The following is an 18,073-nucleotide window of genomic DNA, read 5'->3' as shown; positions in this document are numbered from 1 at the left end:
GACCACGGCAGGTTTAGCGGCCGCATTGCGCAGAGAGCTTTCCACAGCCCTCTCCATCGTGGCTGTTGCCTTCCGCAGTTACACGGGTAGTGGGGTTATGATTTTTCTCTGCCCCAGCACATAATTCATGCACAATTCCCCCCTCGGAGCATGCATCCTACCCCTGTCTGTAAGGTCTTTTTCTCGCTCTCTCACAGGGCCGAGCCAACTGCAGCACTGCTCCCGAGCAGATGGGACACCTTTTCACTGACTATTATTTTCAGTTTTACTGGCTTTGTGAGTGAGTGCTGGCAGCACCAGTGCCCTCTGGTTGGAGAGAGGAGGGGGACTGGTGACACTGGGGAGATTCCTGTACGCCCTCCTCCACTAGCCCCCAGCCCCACCTTACCCCCGTCTCCCACGTGGGGTGTGGAGCTGGTTTGGTTGTGGCTGGTGACGCAGGCACTGAAGCACAGCACACGCAGAACACAGGACCTAAGCCACAGAAACACAACCAGCCCTGTGGTATCTCCTGGGCTCACCTCGCACCGACTCCCACCATCCCACGCCACCCTAAATATCTCTCTCCTTCCCTTATGGGGACGCTTGTGTCCTCCGTCACTTCTCCCTCCCCTTGCAACACTGGATTTGAAAGCATTACACTGGACTGAATGTGGACGGGTCTGCCACATCCCAGAGCACGGATGGGAGCCCCATCCTGTACTGGCCCAGTGGTCCCAGATGTGCCACATCAGTTCTTCACAACACTGGAATTGCTCAACACTGGAGCCCTTTCCAAGAGCAAAACGCTGGAGTTTGGCCGGGAAAGGAAGGCTGTGCCTGGACGTACTGGAAGTCGTACACTGGAGTTGCTGTTCCTTCTAGTTGGCCCAGGGCCGTCCCCCGCAGCCCCGCTCCACAGACCCCCAGAGACCCGCGAACGGACTGTCCTCTGTGGACAACAAGAGAAGGTGCAGCTTCAACGTTAGCCCTGTCTGCCCCCCTCCTCGCTGTACTCTAACTTTCACCGTATCCAGGTCTGGATGGATAAACTCAAGAACCCCACTAAAGATGCTGCTGAGGCTGTGCCCAGGCCAAACCATGCGTGGGGACACTTGCCATCAACCCACGGGGGAAAAATTACCGTGAGTCTCCTGCATTAAGTGTCACGGGACCCGTTTTTTTCATTTGGCAGCAGCGCGTGGCCTCTCGCAGTGTGTGTGGAGCTGCCTCAAGTCAACACGGCCACCTCTGCCCAGATGTGCAGAAGAGAGACCACTGGCAAAGCCCGGTGCGCCCTGCAGAGCAAGGCTGAGTCGCTGGGGACCTGTGATGTGGCTTCACTGCACCCCCTGGCTAACGGATCTCTGCCAGGCACTGAAGAGGCTGATCCTCTCCCACAAAGGGGGGAACGGCAGCGACTGCGGGCCCTTGCTGTCACTGTTCTCAGAAAGCAGTTATGTTGAGTGTATTTTGGGTATTTTACTGTTACAAGTTCTTAACTTGCTAAACTACTGAATTTTTTTTTTTTAAGCCGTATAAAAATGGGTCTCTTAATTCTGTCCCTATTGAGCTACGTGTGTCTCGCATAGGAAACCAAAGGGGGCCACTGCTAAGCTCCACGTTAAAGCCTGACTGCTACAGCGGTGCTGGGACACGTCAGACTGACTGACCAGCACGCGCGTCCTCCTCCCCGTCCTGCTCCAGCACCTCTTGCTAAAGAAGGAGACGTCTGCGTTCCTGGAGGCTGAGCCACCGCCAGGTTCTTATGTCTGAGATATATTTTTCTAAGGAAACTGCAGCCACCGCTGGGGAAGGGCGGTGAGGGGGAAACGCCACTCACCTGTCCTGAAGCACTCTAAAGCTGGCTTCAGAGAAGAGCACGCCTTGCCCCTTGCAGCCCCGTCACTGGACGCTAGGCAACTTGAACCAAACTGGTTTTGGGAAACCGCATCAGGCCCCGGCTGCTGCATTTTGTTGCTTTCAGCGGAGGCAGATGCAGCAACCCCTCCCTTTGCCAGCCGCAGGCCGTGTTGTCACCAGCACTGAGCACTGCGTGGCTGGCTCCGCTGCTCCGGAGAAACAAGCTGCAAAGACATTTTTTATCCAGATAGAGAGATGGTTCCTGTGCACATCTCGTGGGACCCTACGCGCCCTTCTCATCCCAGTCTGGGGAGCAGTCTTATCTCCTGTCACCCATCTCAGAACTTTTCTGAGCTTGTCCCAGCAAAGCAGCCATAGCCCTGCAATTCCTTGCGACGTCACTAGGAGTTGGCATCTCTGGACCTGGCTCTTTGTTTGTAGGGCGGTGTCAAGGTCAGGTCTTCATGCCCACTGTCTGCCTACAGGCAGCAAACACTAACCATACATTGGTGATGCTCTCCGGTTACTAAAATGCGCTGAAGCCTGGGCAGGCAGGAACCAGTGGGTGAGCAGGGAATGCCGGGCAGCCCAGCCCGAGTGAAGCTAGGGGACTACCCGACTTTGGGGAGCTCAGCGGGAAAGCGAGAGGTCCCAAGGCTTGGGAGTGCCTACACACAAGCAGGTCAGCTCCATGCCCAGCAGGATTCTCTGTTTCTCCCTACAACTGGGAAGGAAACCCTCCGATGTAGCTCTCTGGAGAGGCCGCTCAGCGCTCTTCCCTCCACCTGCCCTGAGCTTTTTTGCTTGGCCTTAAACTGCGAAGTTACTTTCTTGGCAGCTTTTATTCTCCACTTGGCAATCAGTGGCCCCAGTCTGGCACATTCTTATTCAGGTGAGTGATGCCACGTGCTCTTTGACGTCTGCTCAGCTGAGAGGTAGCCTTCTCAGACCTGCTGTTTTCCCTTGTTATTGTCGAGCTGGGCTAAATGCCTGTGCGCTCGTTTAGTCCCTGAAGAGGTACCGGGCGGTGTTGTGAGGGCCAGAGCTGAAAGCACTGCCTGCAATCACCACCACCAATCCACCGCCTCGCTGGGGGTCCTGGCTGAGGTCAGCCGAGACCCACGAGTACATCTCGCCCCACTGCGGGGAAAGCCACTCCTGGAGGGGAGAAATCAATCAATCACTAGAAACGTGCTAGCAGTGGTGGCCCAAGAGGAGAGGGGAGTCTCTCAGGTGTCCCTGCGACGCTTAGCCATGGGGTTTATGAGGGCCCCTGGCAAACCAAGTGCCTAAGGGCTACGGGAACATCTCTAGTGCCTTTTTCTGCTAACAGGACTGCATGAGGGAACAGTGGTTTCCCACACGTGCGTAAAATGCTGCGTGCCTCAAAAACGGTGGCTTAAGAACTGAGATGAGGCAACACCTAAAGTGCAAAGGCCGGCCCTACCCACATACAGCTGTTGCACAGCAGAGCAGCACCGGGCTGACAGCAATCCCTGGTATCGAAAGAGGAGAGGGATTCAGAATGCAGTTTTTAGCATCTTCTATCGCAACAGTATCTTTTGTCTTAAAATATATCCCAAAGCGTATGCCAGTTCCACCAGCCGCTGCACAGCAAGGCAGAAACAAGCTCAAAAGGGGTTTGTAGTTATGAAAGGGTCACAGGATTGCTTCTAAGCCTGTGGAAACAGCTCTTTGCGCAGACTCCCCCCAAAGGTGTCTCTGCCCTAACCGAAGATGCGTTCCCCATCCCCAATCAGTACCAAGAGAGTTAACAATCAGGCCGTTCCCTGCATGAGACGGAGGGAGCTCTGAGCCGATGTCTCCAGCCGTACAGCTTGGGGAAAACCCTCTCTTTCCGCTGGAAACTAGACGTTTCATCTCTCTAGACATTCTTGGCAGGAAGGAAGACAAGTGTGGAAACGAGGCCACTTGCCAAAGTTTGGCTGTTTCGGAGTTTGTTTCAAAAGCAAATTCACAAACATTCTGTCCTACTGTTAGAGCTTAAAGCCTGTAAATAGAGACTATGCCACCACTGCAAAAATTAAGAAAAAAAAAAAAAGGTAAAGCACTAATTTGTTTGGTTTAAATGTTGCTGTCACAGCTTTAATCACTGTATATTGCCAGCAAGTTTGTAGAGTTGCATTCTTAGCAGGTATTATTGATTATCGGTTTTTATTTGTGGGGAACAAGCGTCGTTTCCCTCCTTTCTTTCTGATTTATATTTATATTTTGCTGAATTTGAGTGCTGAGTGTCCGGATTCCCCACTTTTTTGTTTGGCTTATTTAGACTTTGTTTTATGCTGGAGGTAAATATGCCCGTATAAATAAATATATAAATACTGCTTTGTATCCGAGGACGGCTCCTGGCGCATTCCTCCCTTGCTACGAAATAACAGTTCAATCATTATAAAAGTGTCCTACAAGATGGAGGAACCCCCGTGTCATTAATCAGCGGGAGTTTCCAGCCGTGTCCAGTCAGGGTCAGAACAGCCCCAGCCGGTGGCTGCTCACTGCTACATAGCGTGCTTTTGAACACGTATAAAAAAAAAGAAGTCTCGATGCTTACGCCTCAGAGGTCAGGGCCAGATCCAGAGGCGTCTGAGAGCAGCCGCAGAGGGAAACTTCCTTCCCAAACAGGAAATTAGAGCTTTCAAGCTGTAAGCTACCTGTTGAATTTCTGATTTTGAAATCCAATCGCTTTGAAACCTGGGCTACGAATTCAAAGCTACCTATACAAATACAGTTATGCATGCCATAAATAAACTCATATTTTATAGGCAAGGCAGTTAATTCACTACTTAACTGAAGGGCACATCCAGATACAAGATGTTCTGTCCTGTACTTCTCAAGCATTCCTCCCAAAACCTCATTTCCCACAAACGCAGCTTGTGTCACCCACTGCGGTGCCCACCAGACAAGCGTTCTCCTTGCTTTGCGTCCGAGGAACCACACCAGCACGTTACCTGGGAACCCAGGCCAGAGACCGTTCCGCAAGCACCGTTTCACCCAGGCCAAACGGTGCGTCTACCCACCCACCGCCACCATCCGCACACCTCAGGAGCACGGAGCCTGGCTGAAGAGCGGGACCGGGCGCTTCCATCAGCTCCGTTTCTAGCGCAGGAGGTCCCCAGCATGCGCTGCTGAGGGTAAGTGAACCACCTCGGAGCAGTCCCTGCCCCTCTCGGCTTTGCGAGGGGCCACGAGCGCTGCTGAGCTACAAAGCTGCTGGCTCGGGATGAGAATGGGCACAGCCTTCCAGAAAGGGGGTGAGGGGACGGGATGGTAATGAAGGCTGAGGGATATAAAAGCAGGAAGCACTTATTTTCCAGAGTCTAGCTGCACTAGGGCACAAGGTGGCCCTGAAACGCTTCTGGACATACACAGCTGTGGAAATCTGTGATAAATACGGGGCCCATCCCAAGGCACATGGATCTTGTGCCAAAATCAAAGTGGTTTGGAAAAGCCAGGTGAAAAAAAGAAGTATCTAAAACACAAACCATGAGTCCAAAGGCAGGTGCATCACGGAGCCAGTTTTATTCAGGTTTGGTTTGCTGGGCTGGCAGAAGTCACTCGACAGGAGCACAGTCCACGCCTGATACGGGCTTTGTTGTTGAAATATAAAAGAAATACAAAAAGAGCTTCTGCAGGGCTTCCCACCTAGAACCAAACGAGAGACGAAGGAGGTCGGTGGGACAGCATTCCCCAGGGCAGCACCAGGGCCAGACGCTGCTGCTACGAAAGCCACAGAGCAAAGGACAATACCCAGCACGCACAGTTCCTTACCGCCCCAAATTCCGCCCACAGATAACAGACGGGCATAGAAGCACTCTCCAGCTAAGTTACCCGACGGCTGCTTTGCAGCTCGGAGTAGCTGCGATGCTCAAGCCCAAAGCTGCCGCTGGGATGCGGGCACAGCCTTTCGTGCGTCCTAACTTTGCCCCTGAAGAAAGGTGGCTTTTGTAAAGATCAGCTGTCACGGGGCTACGCTTCCAGGACCCGCCCCCCCCCGGGCCCATGCATAGCGTTAAGACCTCAGGGAGCTTACAGCCACAGGGGATTCACGAGGCGGTACCGGTGCTCCTCCACCCGGGCCTCAGACGTAGATACCGACCCACAGCAGCAGGAAGAGGACGCCGAAGCCCATGAAGAGCGAGGCCACCAGCGAGATCAACAGCTCCTTGTAGATGTCCCGCGTGTACTTGGTAGAAGTCACCTCGTAGCTGCAGCCCGGGGGTTAAGGCGATAACGGAGGCAGAGCAAGGTGAGGGCCCCCCGCTCCCCTATCCGCCCCCTCCCACTCCCCTATCCGCCCCCTCCCGCTCCCCTACCCGCCCCCCCGGCTCCAGCCCGGGGATACACGAAGAACCAGGCGGTGAAGAACATGCCGATGGCCAGCAGCACCACGGTGAGGTGCGGGAAAACGGCCGGGTTCACCGGGCTGGTGTATCTGCTCATCGCCTCCAGCTCCTGTGGGGACACGGCGAAGGTGAGCGGGGCACGGCCGGGGGCCGGGATGGGGCTGGGCCGGGACCGGCCCCCAGTGCTGGCGACCGGCCCCCGACGGCGGCTTCCCGGCGCCCTGTCGCGGTTCCCGGCCCCTGACCGCGGCTCCCGGCCCTCACCATGTCGCCCGGGTCCCGGTTCCCGCTCCGCTCCGACACGTCGCCTCCGCTCCCGCCGCTGCCCGCCCCCCGCCGGAAGCGGAAAGGAACGCGGGAGCGGGGCATGCCGGGACGGGTGGGCGGGGCGAGCGGGAGCCGCTCTCTATTGGCTCCGCCGGCTCCCGGCGGGCATTGCGGCGGCGCGCGGGAGCGGTGGCGGGAGCGAGCTGCGGGGTAATGGCGGCTGGGGCAGGCTGAGGCGGGCCTGGGGGGGGATAGTGGCGGCTGGAGAGGCTGAGGCGGGCCCGGGGGGAATAGTGGCGGTCTGGGGGAGGCGGGAAGGGTGGGAGGAATCCGTGGCTGGGGCAGGCTGAGGCGGGCCCCGGGGGGGAATGGCGGCTGAGGCGAGAAGGGGGTGGATAATGGCGGCTGGGGCAGGCTGAGGCGGGCCCGGGGCGGTATCTGTGGGCCGGGAGAGGCCGCAGCGGAAAGGGGGAAGGTAATGGTAATGCTGGGGGAGGCTGTGGTTAGAAGAGAAGGATAACGGTGGGCTCTGAGAAGGGGAAGTGGGAACGGCGGGTCGGGAGAGGCCGAGGCGGGTAATGGAAGTGGTGTAGGTAATGGCGTGCTGGGGAAGGGGGAAGCGGGAAGCACGAAGAGGGGTTAACGGCAGGCCTGGGGAGGCAGCGGCCAGGGGAAGTATTAGTAGGTAGGGGGGTAATGGGGCCTGGATCGTTATAATGGTGGGGCTGGCGGAGGGGAAGGCGTGATGGGGAGAGGCTGAGGTAGGAAGGGGGGTAACGATGGGCCTGGGCAGGGGGGATAATGGTATGCTGGGGAGGCTGAGGCTGGAAGCGGGGTAATGGCAGCCAGCGGAGGCCGCAGCCCATGGGGTAATGGTTTGCAGGGGAAGCAGCCACCTCCCTTGGGTCCCCCCTGCTTAGGGGGTACCCCACAGCCCAGCTGCTAACCCCCAGCTCCCCCCAGCACCGTGTGCGTGCAGAGGCTGATCCCAGCGTCCCCTTTTCTGTTCCCCAGGATGGGAATCCATGGCCTGGCCAAGCTTATTGCCGACGTGGCTCCTGGCGCTATCCGGGAGAATGACATCAAGTCTTACTTTGGCCGGAAGGTCGCTATAGATGCCTCCATGAGCATCTACCAGTTCCTGATCGCTGTGCGGCAGGGAGCTGAAGTCCTTCAGAATGAGGAGGGCGAGACCACGAGCCACCTTATGGGCATGTTCTACCGGACCATCCGCATGGTGGAGAACGGTATCAAGCCGGTTTACGTTTTTGACGGCAAGCCCCCGCAGCTGAAATCGGGGGAGCTGGCAAAGCGGACTGAGCGCCGGGTTGAGGCTGAGAAGCACCTGCAGGAGGCTCAGGAGGCCGGAGAGGAGAACAACATTGAGAAGTACAGCAAGAGGCTGGTCAAGGTGACCCAGCAGCACACTGATGAGTGCAAGAAGTTACTAACGCTGATGGGCATCCCCTACGTGGAGGCGCCGGGGGAGGCCGAAGCCAGCTGCGCGACCTTGGTGAAGGCTGGGAAGGTCTATGCAGCTGCCACGGAAGATATGGATTGCCTGACCTTCGGCAGTCCGGTACTGATGCGGCATCTTACTGCCAGCGAGACGAAGAAGCTGCCCATCCAGGAGTTTCACCTGAAACGTATTCTGCAGGATCTAGACCTGACCTGGGAGCAGTTTGTGGATCTGTGTATCCTCCTGGGCTGTGACTACTGCGAGAGCATCCGCGGCATTGGGCCCAAGCGTGCTGTTGAGCTCATCAAGGAGCACAAAACCATTGAGAAGATCATTCAGCAGATAGACACCAAGAAGTACCCTCTGCCTGAGAACTGGTTGCACAAAGAGGCCCAGAAGCTTTTTCTAGAGCCTGATGTGGTCAACCCCAACAGCATAGAGCTGAAGTGGACCGAGCCGAATGAAGAGCAGCTCGTCCAGTTCATGTGCGGGGAGAAGCAGTTCAACGAAGAGCGGATCCGCAACGGGGTCAAGAGGCTGAGCAAAAGCCGGCAGGGCAGCACGCAGGGCCGGCTGGACGACTTCTTCAAGGTGACGGGCTCCATCACGTCAGCCAAGCGCAAAGAGCCGGAGACCAAGGGGTCGGCAAAGAAGAAAGCCAAGACCAACAACGCCGCAGCCGCAAAGACCAAAAAGGGAAAATAGCCAGACTGGCCAACCACAAAGCCCTGTGATTGGTTTTTAGGCTCAACCAGGAATTTTAGGCTAATAACAAACGGTCATTTTTGTCCTGCGTGTTAGTGCTAGGAAGGATGTTGCTAAAGTGCTTCCCAACAAGGCTAGGTTAGTGAATCAGACAAGCGTCTTCCTGCGCAGCAGTAGTAACATATCAGGCTGGGAGAGAAGAGAACTGAAACAACCGCAGCGTGGGGGGGTTGGAGGGTGAGGACTCAGGGAGTTGCATTCAGCAGTTCAGCGGCAGCGTTTATCGGTTTGAGACTCTTGATGAGGGACCGGAGGTGATACCCAGGCTGTGGACTTAAAGTGAGGTGCTGATCACAAACACCCTCTTTGATTTAAGAAATAAAAGAGTTGAACAGCTAGAGAGCGAACTCGGTACAAGTGATAGGTTTCTGCCTGACACAATCCATCCAAAAAAGAGGTAGGTGCAAGCAGCAGAGGCTGAAGGAGAAACTGGGGAGATGTGAAGGGAAGGCAAGCTGGAGTTGGGAAGGAGACTTGAAATAATGAGGTAAACTTCTGCCTTTAATGAGGATTGGGTATAGGTTCTTCCTTCCCTTATTACCTTATCACTTTTTGTTTTTAAAAAAAAAAGTTGTAATCCCAATTCCAGCAATGTTCTGGCCTGGTCTTAGTGCATAAACTGAGGACAAGCTGAGCTGAGACTGCAGCTCCCCAAGCCTGAGTTTTGCTGCTAGGTTCTGTTTTATGTTTAAAAAGAAAAACGTCAATAAACCTAGCATGGAAGCCTGCTTACTCCCTGACTTCATGAGGCACCTTCCACGTTGTACACACAGAGAGAGGTCCCAGACTAAGAAGAAAAAAGATAGTGCCTCTTTTTTTTTCTTACTTTATTTTATTCTGTATTTGGCATAGTCTTTCCTCTTACTTGTCAAAGCTATGTGCTGGGTTTTGTTTTCTGAATAAAATTTATACACAAATACGATGTTTCTCATTCTCTGGAGAGGTGGCTTAAACCTTGTTGCTGAAGCCTGCGCAGCTGAAGAAAAATCCCAGTTTTAGAGGGAAACCTATTAGTGACAACAGCCAACAAATCAAGCACAGGCCTGAATACAGAAAATTTGAGTTTTAATCCTGGTGTTAACAGGGGCTTTTGGATGCTTTGTAGACATCGAAGATGGGCTTGTTTCACAGGGGAATTCCATTACCATGGCTAAAATAATCCTGATTTTTAAGATGCCTCAGAAATTTTATTAAATGTAGCGTGAAGAATAGCAGTGGGTGCTGCGCATGGAGGCAGGCAGCTTCTCGAGCTTGCTGGGGGGGGGGGGGGGGGGGGGGGGAGGCACCTGGAGCAGAGCACCCAAAACTTACAAGTCTGCTTCTTTGATCTGGTGGTTTTCACTGGGTCTCGGCTTAACCTTAATTCCAAGCCTTAAACTGGAGATATTTTGGCAAGAGGAAGTCTGCATGCTTGAAACGAGGGCAGCTGTAGCGGGTGTGCTTGGAGATCTGCACCCAGAAAGCCAGGAAAGCGCTACAGGGAAAATCGGATTTTAAAATCGATGCGAGGGGTGGTGGTTTATCACCTGTTCTGCGTATTTATCTGTTTAACAAGGCTTCTATCTGTGAGTATTTGTGCTTCCAACCCCGAATCCTTGTGACCTCCTGTCACTCTGAGCCACAACTTTTTTGTTCAGCTGGAAAAACCTGCTCAGACAGTTTAAGCAACTTCTAAACATCCTGTCACCGCTTTGTCTTTTCTAATGGAGAAGCGGAGCCCAGGCTAAGCTCTCGGTGCCATTTTCCCAGGCGGCTTTAAGGTACAGCCTTGCTGGGCAGGTTAGTTTGAAAGCCTGGCTCTTCTGGGATGTTCTAGCGTCCACCACATCCCGCTCCCTCTGTCCTTCCTCTCCTGCCTCCCCCTCACAGGTGCCCTCTACCCCGTCACCTTCCATCCAGATTTACTTGCTCCCCAGGATCAGTTATCCCTGCGCTATTATCATACGTAGGAGGCTGTACTACTGCTGTGGTACCACAGATAGGACAGGTAGTAGGCTATATTGTGTGTTATATAGTAGGCTATAGACTACTATGGTACACAGACTATACTGTACAGGTTTCAAATGATGAAGATACTTATCCTTTGAAATGTGTTTATTACGTGTAGTGAGCTATCGGTGACAACTGAGGGAAATACATTTTCCTGTGGTGTTGCTAAGATCTGTTACCCTCAGCTGATCTCACCTGGTAGTCACAGCAGCTCAGACATTTTGTCCACTCAAATTTCATCGCTTAGGTTATTTCATTTCAAAACACAGTGAAGACAAAAAACTGGGATTGTGTTTGCTTGATGTGTATTCTCTTAAATGTTTCAATCCATAATTTGTCCTAACAGGAGCTTCTTAATTCAATATTCCTATTTTATCTGTGAATACCTTCGTTGTGACCATGTGGAAAGGTACGGTGAGATGGGTTTGTGGTGAGAGAATGAAGGATGATAAAAAAAATAACATGTGGAAGTAAGAGTCAGGAAAATGCTTGTAGCAAGGAAGTAAACTAAGTCAGCAGCAGGAAAAAGAAACTGCAAACTTACTGTCGTCAGCCTGATGCCGGTCTCCGTAACGGGTTGCAGAGTCCGTCATCCTGCCCACTTCTTGCTGACCTGAATGGCGTTTAGTTCATCACGTTATTACGTATCACGTTATTACCATGCCAAGAATAGTTCAAGGAATGAGACAGAAATGACAAAACGTTTCTAAGAAAGTTTAACTAACTGCCTTTTCACATACCTTTAATTTACTTAAAGGAACAACTTTAACCTTTGCTGCCTACCGTTCTGTCAAGGGACGCACACAAAGAAAGCAACCTTTAAATGAATATAATTTCTCTAATGAGCCTCAAGTAAAATCATAAAGCATGATTACAGAAGTAGGGTTCGGTGTTTGTACACTTGGCTTGTGCGGTTACACTGGAGCTTTGTGCTTTGTCCCTTTGGGTGGGAAGTGCATCCTCTCTGCCTCCACGGCTTTCCTTGGTGTAGTTTGTGTAGGCTGCAGCGGTGACCTCCAGGCACAGAAGTGATCGACTGGAGAAACCAGGTTTTGCTAAGTCCGAGCCGTAAAGTGTTACGCACGCAGGGAGGGAAAGCGATTTATGTGCACGTTTGACTTGGGTTACAGCACTCGCGCTTTCACCTACCTTAAACTGTATGGTTTAAGTGAAGCTCTGAAGCTCTAAACTTGCACAGTCCAAACAGGAGAATAAATTCCAAACCCTGGCATCTGATTAAACTTTATGTGGCACACTCATATGGCTTCTTTCCCACCTGTGGCTCAGCACAGCTGAAAACTCCCCCCCCTCCACATCAGCACTGAGCAAAGAAAGGTTAATGAGCCCTTTTTGCACACTTAGGTGGGGGGGACAGGACCCAAGTCCAAACTTCTTCCAGACTCTTCTGAGAGTTCCTAATGATCCCCTCCGTGGCTGGCGTGAAGCTCTTTGCTCAGCTAAGATTTACTTCAGGGATTTTCTCCATGAGGGCCAAAGAAGTAAATAAACCCAGAAGCTGTCCCCCTGCACAAGCCCTTGGGGACAGCCTCAGCACCCGCTCTGCTCAAAAGCCTGGGGCCACCCACCCTTCCTTCTCGCTGGTGGAGCTGCCGCCTTACTCTGTCTCGCTTCCGAGTGCCGCAGCTGCAAACTGCCCCTGCCCTCCTCCTGTAGCATCAGAGAAATTTGAAGAATGGGGGGAAACGGATCGCGTTTCTTCTTTCTGCCTTAGGAGGCGGCACGCATACTGCGTGCCAATCACAGGAAGATGGATTGCAAATCACAGGTCCTGATGCAGATGCTGGGTAAGAATGGGGTATTAGGCAGGAAAGCAGGATTGTAGGCACAGGTTTCAAATGCAGAGCAAGATTAAACCCCACAGCACTCAAGCTTACAAGTTCACCGATTCAGGGCAAAAGCTCCTTAGCAGAATATACCTGAACTCTATATTTTCCCTCTGTCTGAATTTCTAGGCATTATCTTCAGGCTTTCTAAGTATGTGTCACCATCTTATTGTGATAAAACCTCTGAGAAAACATTTGAAAAGCTGCTCTTCTGCCCTGAACATAAATAAACTGAGCAGGGAAGAGAGCTGGAAGACAAGAGCAGGACTGTGCTGTGCAGCAGCACAGAGACAGCCGTAGCCTGGGAGTGTTGCACGGGGCTCAGCCCGTAAGGAAATCTTCAAGATTTTTTTCTCTAGGAAGACTAAAAACATGCTGCAGAGCCTAGAGCAGCCTGCTTCTGCCCATGCTGCAATATTATTCCTCGTTTGCAGAAGGCGAAGGCTTGGTCCCAGCAGTAGGATGGGTGGCTCCGTCATGGGTTTTCCTATATAAGGATGTTCAAGTGTTCTCAAAAAAATGTTTATTTAGTGGAAGGGAAAAGCAGCTGCAGCCAAAACCTGGAAATATCCTACCAGCTATTTGTGGTGTGTTGGAACCTCGTAAATATTTGTAAAGTGAAAACAGTGTCTGTTACAGAACTATACATAAAAATCTGGTATTCTACCAGAAAAGCGGAGTGCAGCGACCGATCTCCAGTGTGAGGTAGCCACCCTGACGGGAACGGCTAAAACCAAGAACGACGGTTCAGTAACACGTTCGCTGACGCCTGGTGGGTGAGCCAGACTGCCAGGCATCGCCCACAGCATCCCGCCACGCTCCAGGCCAGCGCGCTGCAGGAGAAACAGCAGCCTGCTCCGTTTCCCTAGGTGCCGACCGTGCCTTTACAGGTGTCTTTGAACAACCAGGAGGCGGCTGGGCACTCGGGCTCGGTATTGCAGAGGAGTACTTGGTCCTCTCCCTGCTGAAGGAGGGGAATTGCAGGGACGATCCCCGCGGAAGAGATTTTTACTGATGTGGTGGCACACAGGTTTGCTTCCTGTAGCTCCCATTGAAGTCCTCGTTCCCTGCCATTCGTCCCAGGTGCCGCACCGTCACCTGCCTGCCCTGTAGTTCCTGTTATTTTCACTACCAGGTGTTTTTTTCCCCTTACATTTTCTGTCCTAAACAAATATTTCCACTGCTGTTTACCACCCTGAGGTTATTGTTAATTAATACCAGTACCGCTAGTTATATCAGAAGCAAGTCTTTCAGGCGCGTGACGGATTTCTAACATCTGCTGTGCTCCGCTAGAAAGAGTAACTGAGATTGGAGAGGCTTGATTAGAAAAAAATACTGTGTGCAAGGTGTTGCGTGGTTTGAAAATGAAGGCACCGGTTTTCTTTCTGCTATATGGAGCCTTCTGATAAGTGATGGGGTTTTTTTTTTTCCTCCTCACCTCCTGAATTCTCATAAATACAGCTAACAGCTTTCTGTTATATATAGAACATATTATGTACAATTCATTTTAGTCTCAGCTGTGAAGAGCAGCCTGGAAATTCCTTCCTTCCCTGCCTCGAGTGGAGAAAAACATGTAAATAATTGAGCTGGAGCAGATAAAAAAAAAAAAAATGAAGTGTAACAAAACCCTGCTTCATTAGGATTTGCAACACCGGGGGGAATATTTCCCTCTGTGCTGGAACCCGACCAAGATTACCGACAGAAATGCGGCAGCCCAGCAAGAACAGGCTAGCTAGCGCGGGAGTTTCTGTCCCAGGCTGCCGAGTGACCCTCCCGAGTCCCGGCAGCCCACCTGGGGGGCTGGTGCGGGCAGCTGGGGGTCCAGCAAAGCTGATCCGAGAGGGCACAGCGGATTCGGGGCTCCCAGGGTCATCACGACTCGTGCGTGTTTCGTCTTCTCATGGGGAAAGTGAAATACGTTCCCCTTTTCTGCCTCCTGTTCTAATGAAACAAGATGGCGAGTTTGCAGATTCTTCACACCTCCTCCAGTCTTCAAATCATTCAATATTGGGGTTATTTTTTTTTTTTTTTAAAAGGAAATACCCTAGTTTTTTAATTCAGCCTCATGATTAAAGAGCAAGGACAAAATGCAGTTTCTGAAAGGTTTTGGATTCGTTGCTCTGCCTGTGAGCATTTGCTGAGAACCTAAGCACAGGTAGATGTTCCCTCAAGTATCAAAGCTTTGTACTTTTAATAAATAGTCTAATAAAGTACTTGCTGATAGCAGCATCGTATGCAAGCCACGCCGTCGCTCTTCCGTATTTCACTCCAACTGTTTTTCCTCCTTCCGACAGGCATGCTACTATGAAGTACGGTAATATGGCTAAAGGCAATCGCACCGTGGTGACCCAGTTCATCCTCCTAGGACTGACAAGTGAGCCTAAGCTGCAGACTCCTCTCTTCATAATCTTCTTAATGATTTACCTCATCACCCTGATGGGCAACCTTGGGCTGATCGCATTGATCAAGACAAACCGCCAGCTGCACACTCCCATGTACTTCTTCCTCTGCAATCTGTCTGTTGTTGATCTTTGCTACTCCTCCATCTTTTCTCCAAAGCTGCTTGTTGGCTTCTTGGTGGAAAAGAAAACCATTTCTTACTCCGCCTGCTTTGCCCAGCATTTCTTTTTCCTTGTGTTTGTGACCACAGAGGTGCTCTTGCTGGCTGTGATGGCATACGACCGCTACGTAGCCATTTGCCACCCGCTGCTCTACGCTATTTCTATGCCCAAGAGGGTCTGCGTTCAGCTGGTCGCCGGGTCATACATAGGGGGCATTTTGAACTCACTGATCCAAACGTGTTGCTTGCTGCCGTTGCCTTTTTGTGGACCCAATGTCATCAACCACTACTTCTGTGACACAAACCCTCTGCTGAAACTCACCTGCTCTGATGACCACCTCAATGAGCTTTTGCTTGTAACCCTCAATGGGACCATTTCCATGTCTGTGCTCTTCATCGTCGTCATCTCCTACGTATGCATCCTCTCGTCCATCCTGAGGATTAGGTCTACTGAAGGAAGGCACAAAGCCTTCTCCACCTGTGCCTCCCACCTCCTGACCGTTACCTTGTTCTACGTGCTCGCGGGGCTGAGCCACATGCAACCAGGCTCCAAGTACTCGCTGGAGACGGAGAAAGTCACCGCCGTGTTTTATACCCTGATCGTCCCTATGCTCAACCCGCTGATCTACAGCTTGAGGAACAAGGAGGTCAAGGATGCACTTAGAAAAGCGACGGCAGATAACATTTTTGTGAGTTGCCTGCTGACCAAACTGACCCCAATCAGTTGATAAAACTCCTGCTGCTTCCCTTTTTAAATAGTCTTACGTCGGTCGTCCGGAGGAGTGAAGAACCACGTATATTTACAGAAGCAGGTACAGCAAATTTTAAGCATGCTTTAAAATCCGCAGAGACTCAGTGTTACCAAACATCCTGTCAGTGCGGGCCTCTGATAAACATTTCCTTGTCATCTCTTTGGGTTTTTCTGTGAAATGATGTAATATCATAGGAGGTGGTAAAAATAAGCTCATAAGGAATTTCTCTCCTAAGCTTAGCTTCTTAAGCAGTTGCAGTGATTCAAGCAGCGAGTCCTCCAGAGGCAAGTTCAAGGAGGACTGGAGGCTTTTGGGGAGGTATATCCAAAAAACCCACCTTGCTTTGGGCTAACTACAAGGAAAAAACCTCTCGTTTGCTTCCAGGGGGATGTGCCATGGAAAGCAAGGAAAGGGAGGAGAAGCAGAGAGCACTGAGCTGCCAGGGAGCAGATGAGAGCAGTAAGTGCTGTGATCTAGCACCAGGAAGATGCTAAATTATTGAGTGACCAGAACATCACAGCCTGGAGGCAGCGTAGCTGTGTCTGTGCTGAAAAACCTCCGCCGCTTTGCCTCCAGACCTGGAGAGGACTTCCACCCCAGCAGCTGGGACGTTTTCCTGCTGAACCCCCAGGCATTTTCACCCCTGGGGAATGAAGTCTCCAACGTGTCCCTGCCTGTACCCAACAGCACTCTCAGCCACCCACGTGGATCTCATCCTACACCTTGCTTCCTACAGCCGCGAGACATCTCACTTGGCCAAACAAGCTTGCTCTGGGAGAGAAAGGGGCTTCATCTGACCTGCATCTTGGATCTGCTTTAGGAGCAGCAGCAGCAGGGAGCGGTGTTTCTCCCTATTGGCAAGGAGCGTAGCATGATTAAATGTAACTAGCTATGGAGAAGTATTTTTTTCCCCTATTTTCTTGTCGCAGGGGGGTTGTAAATGATATTTCCTCCCAGCCAGCTCTTCCCCGGGACAGCTGTGTAGCTGAGAAGGCACCACCGAGGGATGCTGCAGAATCTCATGCTCTCCAAAGCAGAGACAACTGACTGCAACCTGTTAGAGACCTGGAGCAGTAAGAGCTGGGATGCCAGGTCCCCGTGGAGAGAAGAGGGGGGTCATCTGTCGCTTAATGTTAATTTGCGCATGGCTACATCTAACTTAGTCCAGACATTGTTTTTTTCATACCTAAAATAAAAGATAAATGCTCCTAGCGTGATTTCTTTTAGACGGCCATAGAAATCCTGACCACCCCTGTATTGCTATACCAATAATCCAGACTTTTTTTGCTCAGATGTAAGAATCTACGGTGTGGATACCTAATATAGAGTAAAATAAAATCCACTCGGAGCACGCAGCTGAGCAGGGGTCACTTTTCTTAAGAGACGGACACAGAAAAAGGGGTGAGGGGGAAGATCTTTCTAACACTTACCTTTCATAAGAGCTTGCTTTATCCTGAGCTTGGACACTAGAGGGTCTTGTCTCACGTTAAGAGCTGTTTGTGCTATTTGCATGATGCAGCATGGCTCAGGGAGGAGCAAGGACCAGGGAAAGGCAAACTGGGAGCTGCCGGTGGCCACGCTGCAGGGTGGGCAATAACCTCACCCCCAGGCACGGTCCCACAGCGCCCGAGCAGAACAGCAGCTCCCATCGATGGCCCGGGGAAACCGAGGGCCAAATTCAAGCCGGCAAAGCAGAAGAACAAACCAGGACCAGGAGCAAGCACAGCTACAGCACAACTCTGGAAGCGGTCAAAGACCCAGGGCTGAGCTTAAATAGTGCCCCAAGCCTGGGGCAGAGGGTGTGGGTGGAGGCCCCAGGTGATGCTGCCCATGGCAATTACCGTGGTTGCACTCCCTGATGTCTCAGGGAGAGGGGAGCTGGTTTTTTCCCGACCCAGCGCCCTAAACACAGCTACAGCACCGTATCCAGCCTTCTCTGGTGTACCCCTACGCAGAGGATGGCGGGACGGAGCCGAGAGGAGCGATGAGCTCCTTTGCTGCCTGTTAACGATTCTCCTCCCTCCTTCTGAGTCACGCAGAATACGGCGCTTCAGATGTCACGTTCTCTGTTTCTTGGGGAAATTGTCCAAATGCCTCTACTTTTCATGAAACTTTGGTTAAAAGCTTTATAGCATTTCACTTCACGCCAGCTTAAAGCTGGTTTTAACTGGTTGCCATTGCATTCATTCATTATTCATTACCGTTCTTTTAGGAAGACCACGGTTTACAAAGAT

General features: G+C 51.9%; 4 protein-coding genes across 5 annotated transcripts in view; 3 read left to right on the top strand and 1 right to left on the bottom strand.

Annotated features, from left to right (window-relative positions):
- Nucleotides 1-4,197, top strand: part of MYRF (myelin regulatory factor) — a 66,234-nt gene extending 62,037 nt beyond the window's left edge. Inside the window, exon 27 of the mRNA XM_075501906.1 lies at nucleotides 198-4,197. Within this exon, the coding sequence (XP_075358021.1) occupies nucleotides 198-284 (87 nt within the window). The 3' untranslated portion in view covers nucleotides 285-4,197. The remainder of the gene's footprint in view (nucleotides 1-197) is intronic.
- A 1,158-nt stretch (nucleotides 4,198-5,355) lies between these two features.
- Nucleotides 5,356-6,683, bottom strand: TMEM258 (transmembrane protein 258). 2 transcript variants are annotated; one of them, XR_012775805.1, is made up of 5 exons: nucleotides 6,468-6,683; nucleotides 6,203-6,312; nucleotides 5,891-6,065; nucleotides 5,689-5,785; nucleotides 5,356-5,502 (listed from the first exon to the last, which is right to left on the bottom strand). XR_012775805.1 is itself a non-coding variant. In XM_075501904.1 (4 exons), exons 1-3 carry the CDS (start codon nucleotides 6,570-6,572, stop codon nucleotides 5,939-5,941), a joined length of 342 nt encoding a protein of 113 aa, XP_075358019.1. In that variant the 5' UTR covers nucleotides 6,573-6,683; the 3' UTR covers nucleotides 5,356-5,502; nucleotides 5,891-5,938. The 2 variants fall into 2 exon arrangements, 1 of the variants encoding a protein (XP_075358019.1); XM_075501904.1 differs by lacking the exon at nucleotides 5,689-5,785.
- On the top strand, nucleotides 6,629-9,395 carry FEN1 (flap structure-specific endonuclease 1). The gene is made up of 2 exons (XM_075501861.1): nucleotides 6,629-6,680; nucleotides 7,485-9,395. Exon 2 carries the CDS (start codon nucleotides 7,486-7,488, stop codon nucleotides 8,632-8,634), a length of 1,149 nt encoding a protein of 382 aa, XP_075357976.1. The 5' UTR covers nucleotides 6,629-6,680; nucleotide 7,485; the 3' UTR covers nucleotides 8,635-9,395.
- A 5,343-nt stretch (nucleotides 9,396-14,738) lies between these two features.
- LOC142409729 (olfactory receptor 5J3-like) lies at nucleotides 14,739-15,815 on the top strand. The gene has a single exon (XM_075501491.1). The coding sequence runs from the start codon at nucleotides 14,832-14,834 to the stop codon at nucleotides 15,813-15,815; it is 984 nt and encodes a 327-aa protein (XP_075357606.1). The 5' UTR covers nucleotides 14,739-14,831.
- The last annotated feature ends 2,258 nt before the right edge of the window (nucleotides 15,816-18,073 follow it).

Source organism: Mycteria americana, chromosome 5, assembly GCF_035582795.1.
Source record: "Mycteria americana isolate JAX WOST 10 ecotype Jacksonville Zoo and Gardens chromosome 5, USCA_MyAme_1.0, whole genome shotgun sequence".
NCBI lineage: Eukaryota > Metazoa > Chordata > Aves > Ciconiiformes > Ciconiidae > Mycteria > Mycteria americana.
This window is presented reverse-complemented; position numbering and strand designations above follow the sequence as displayed.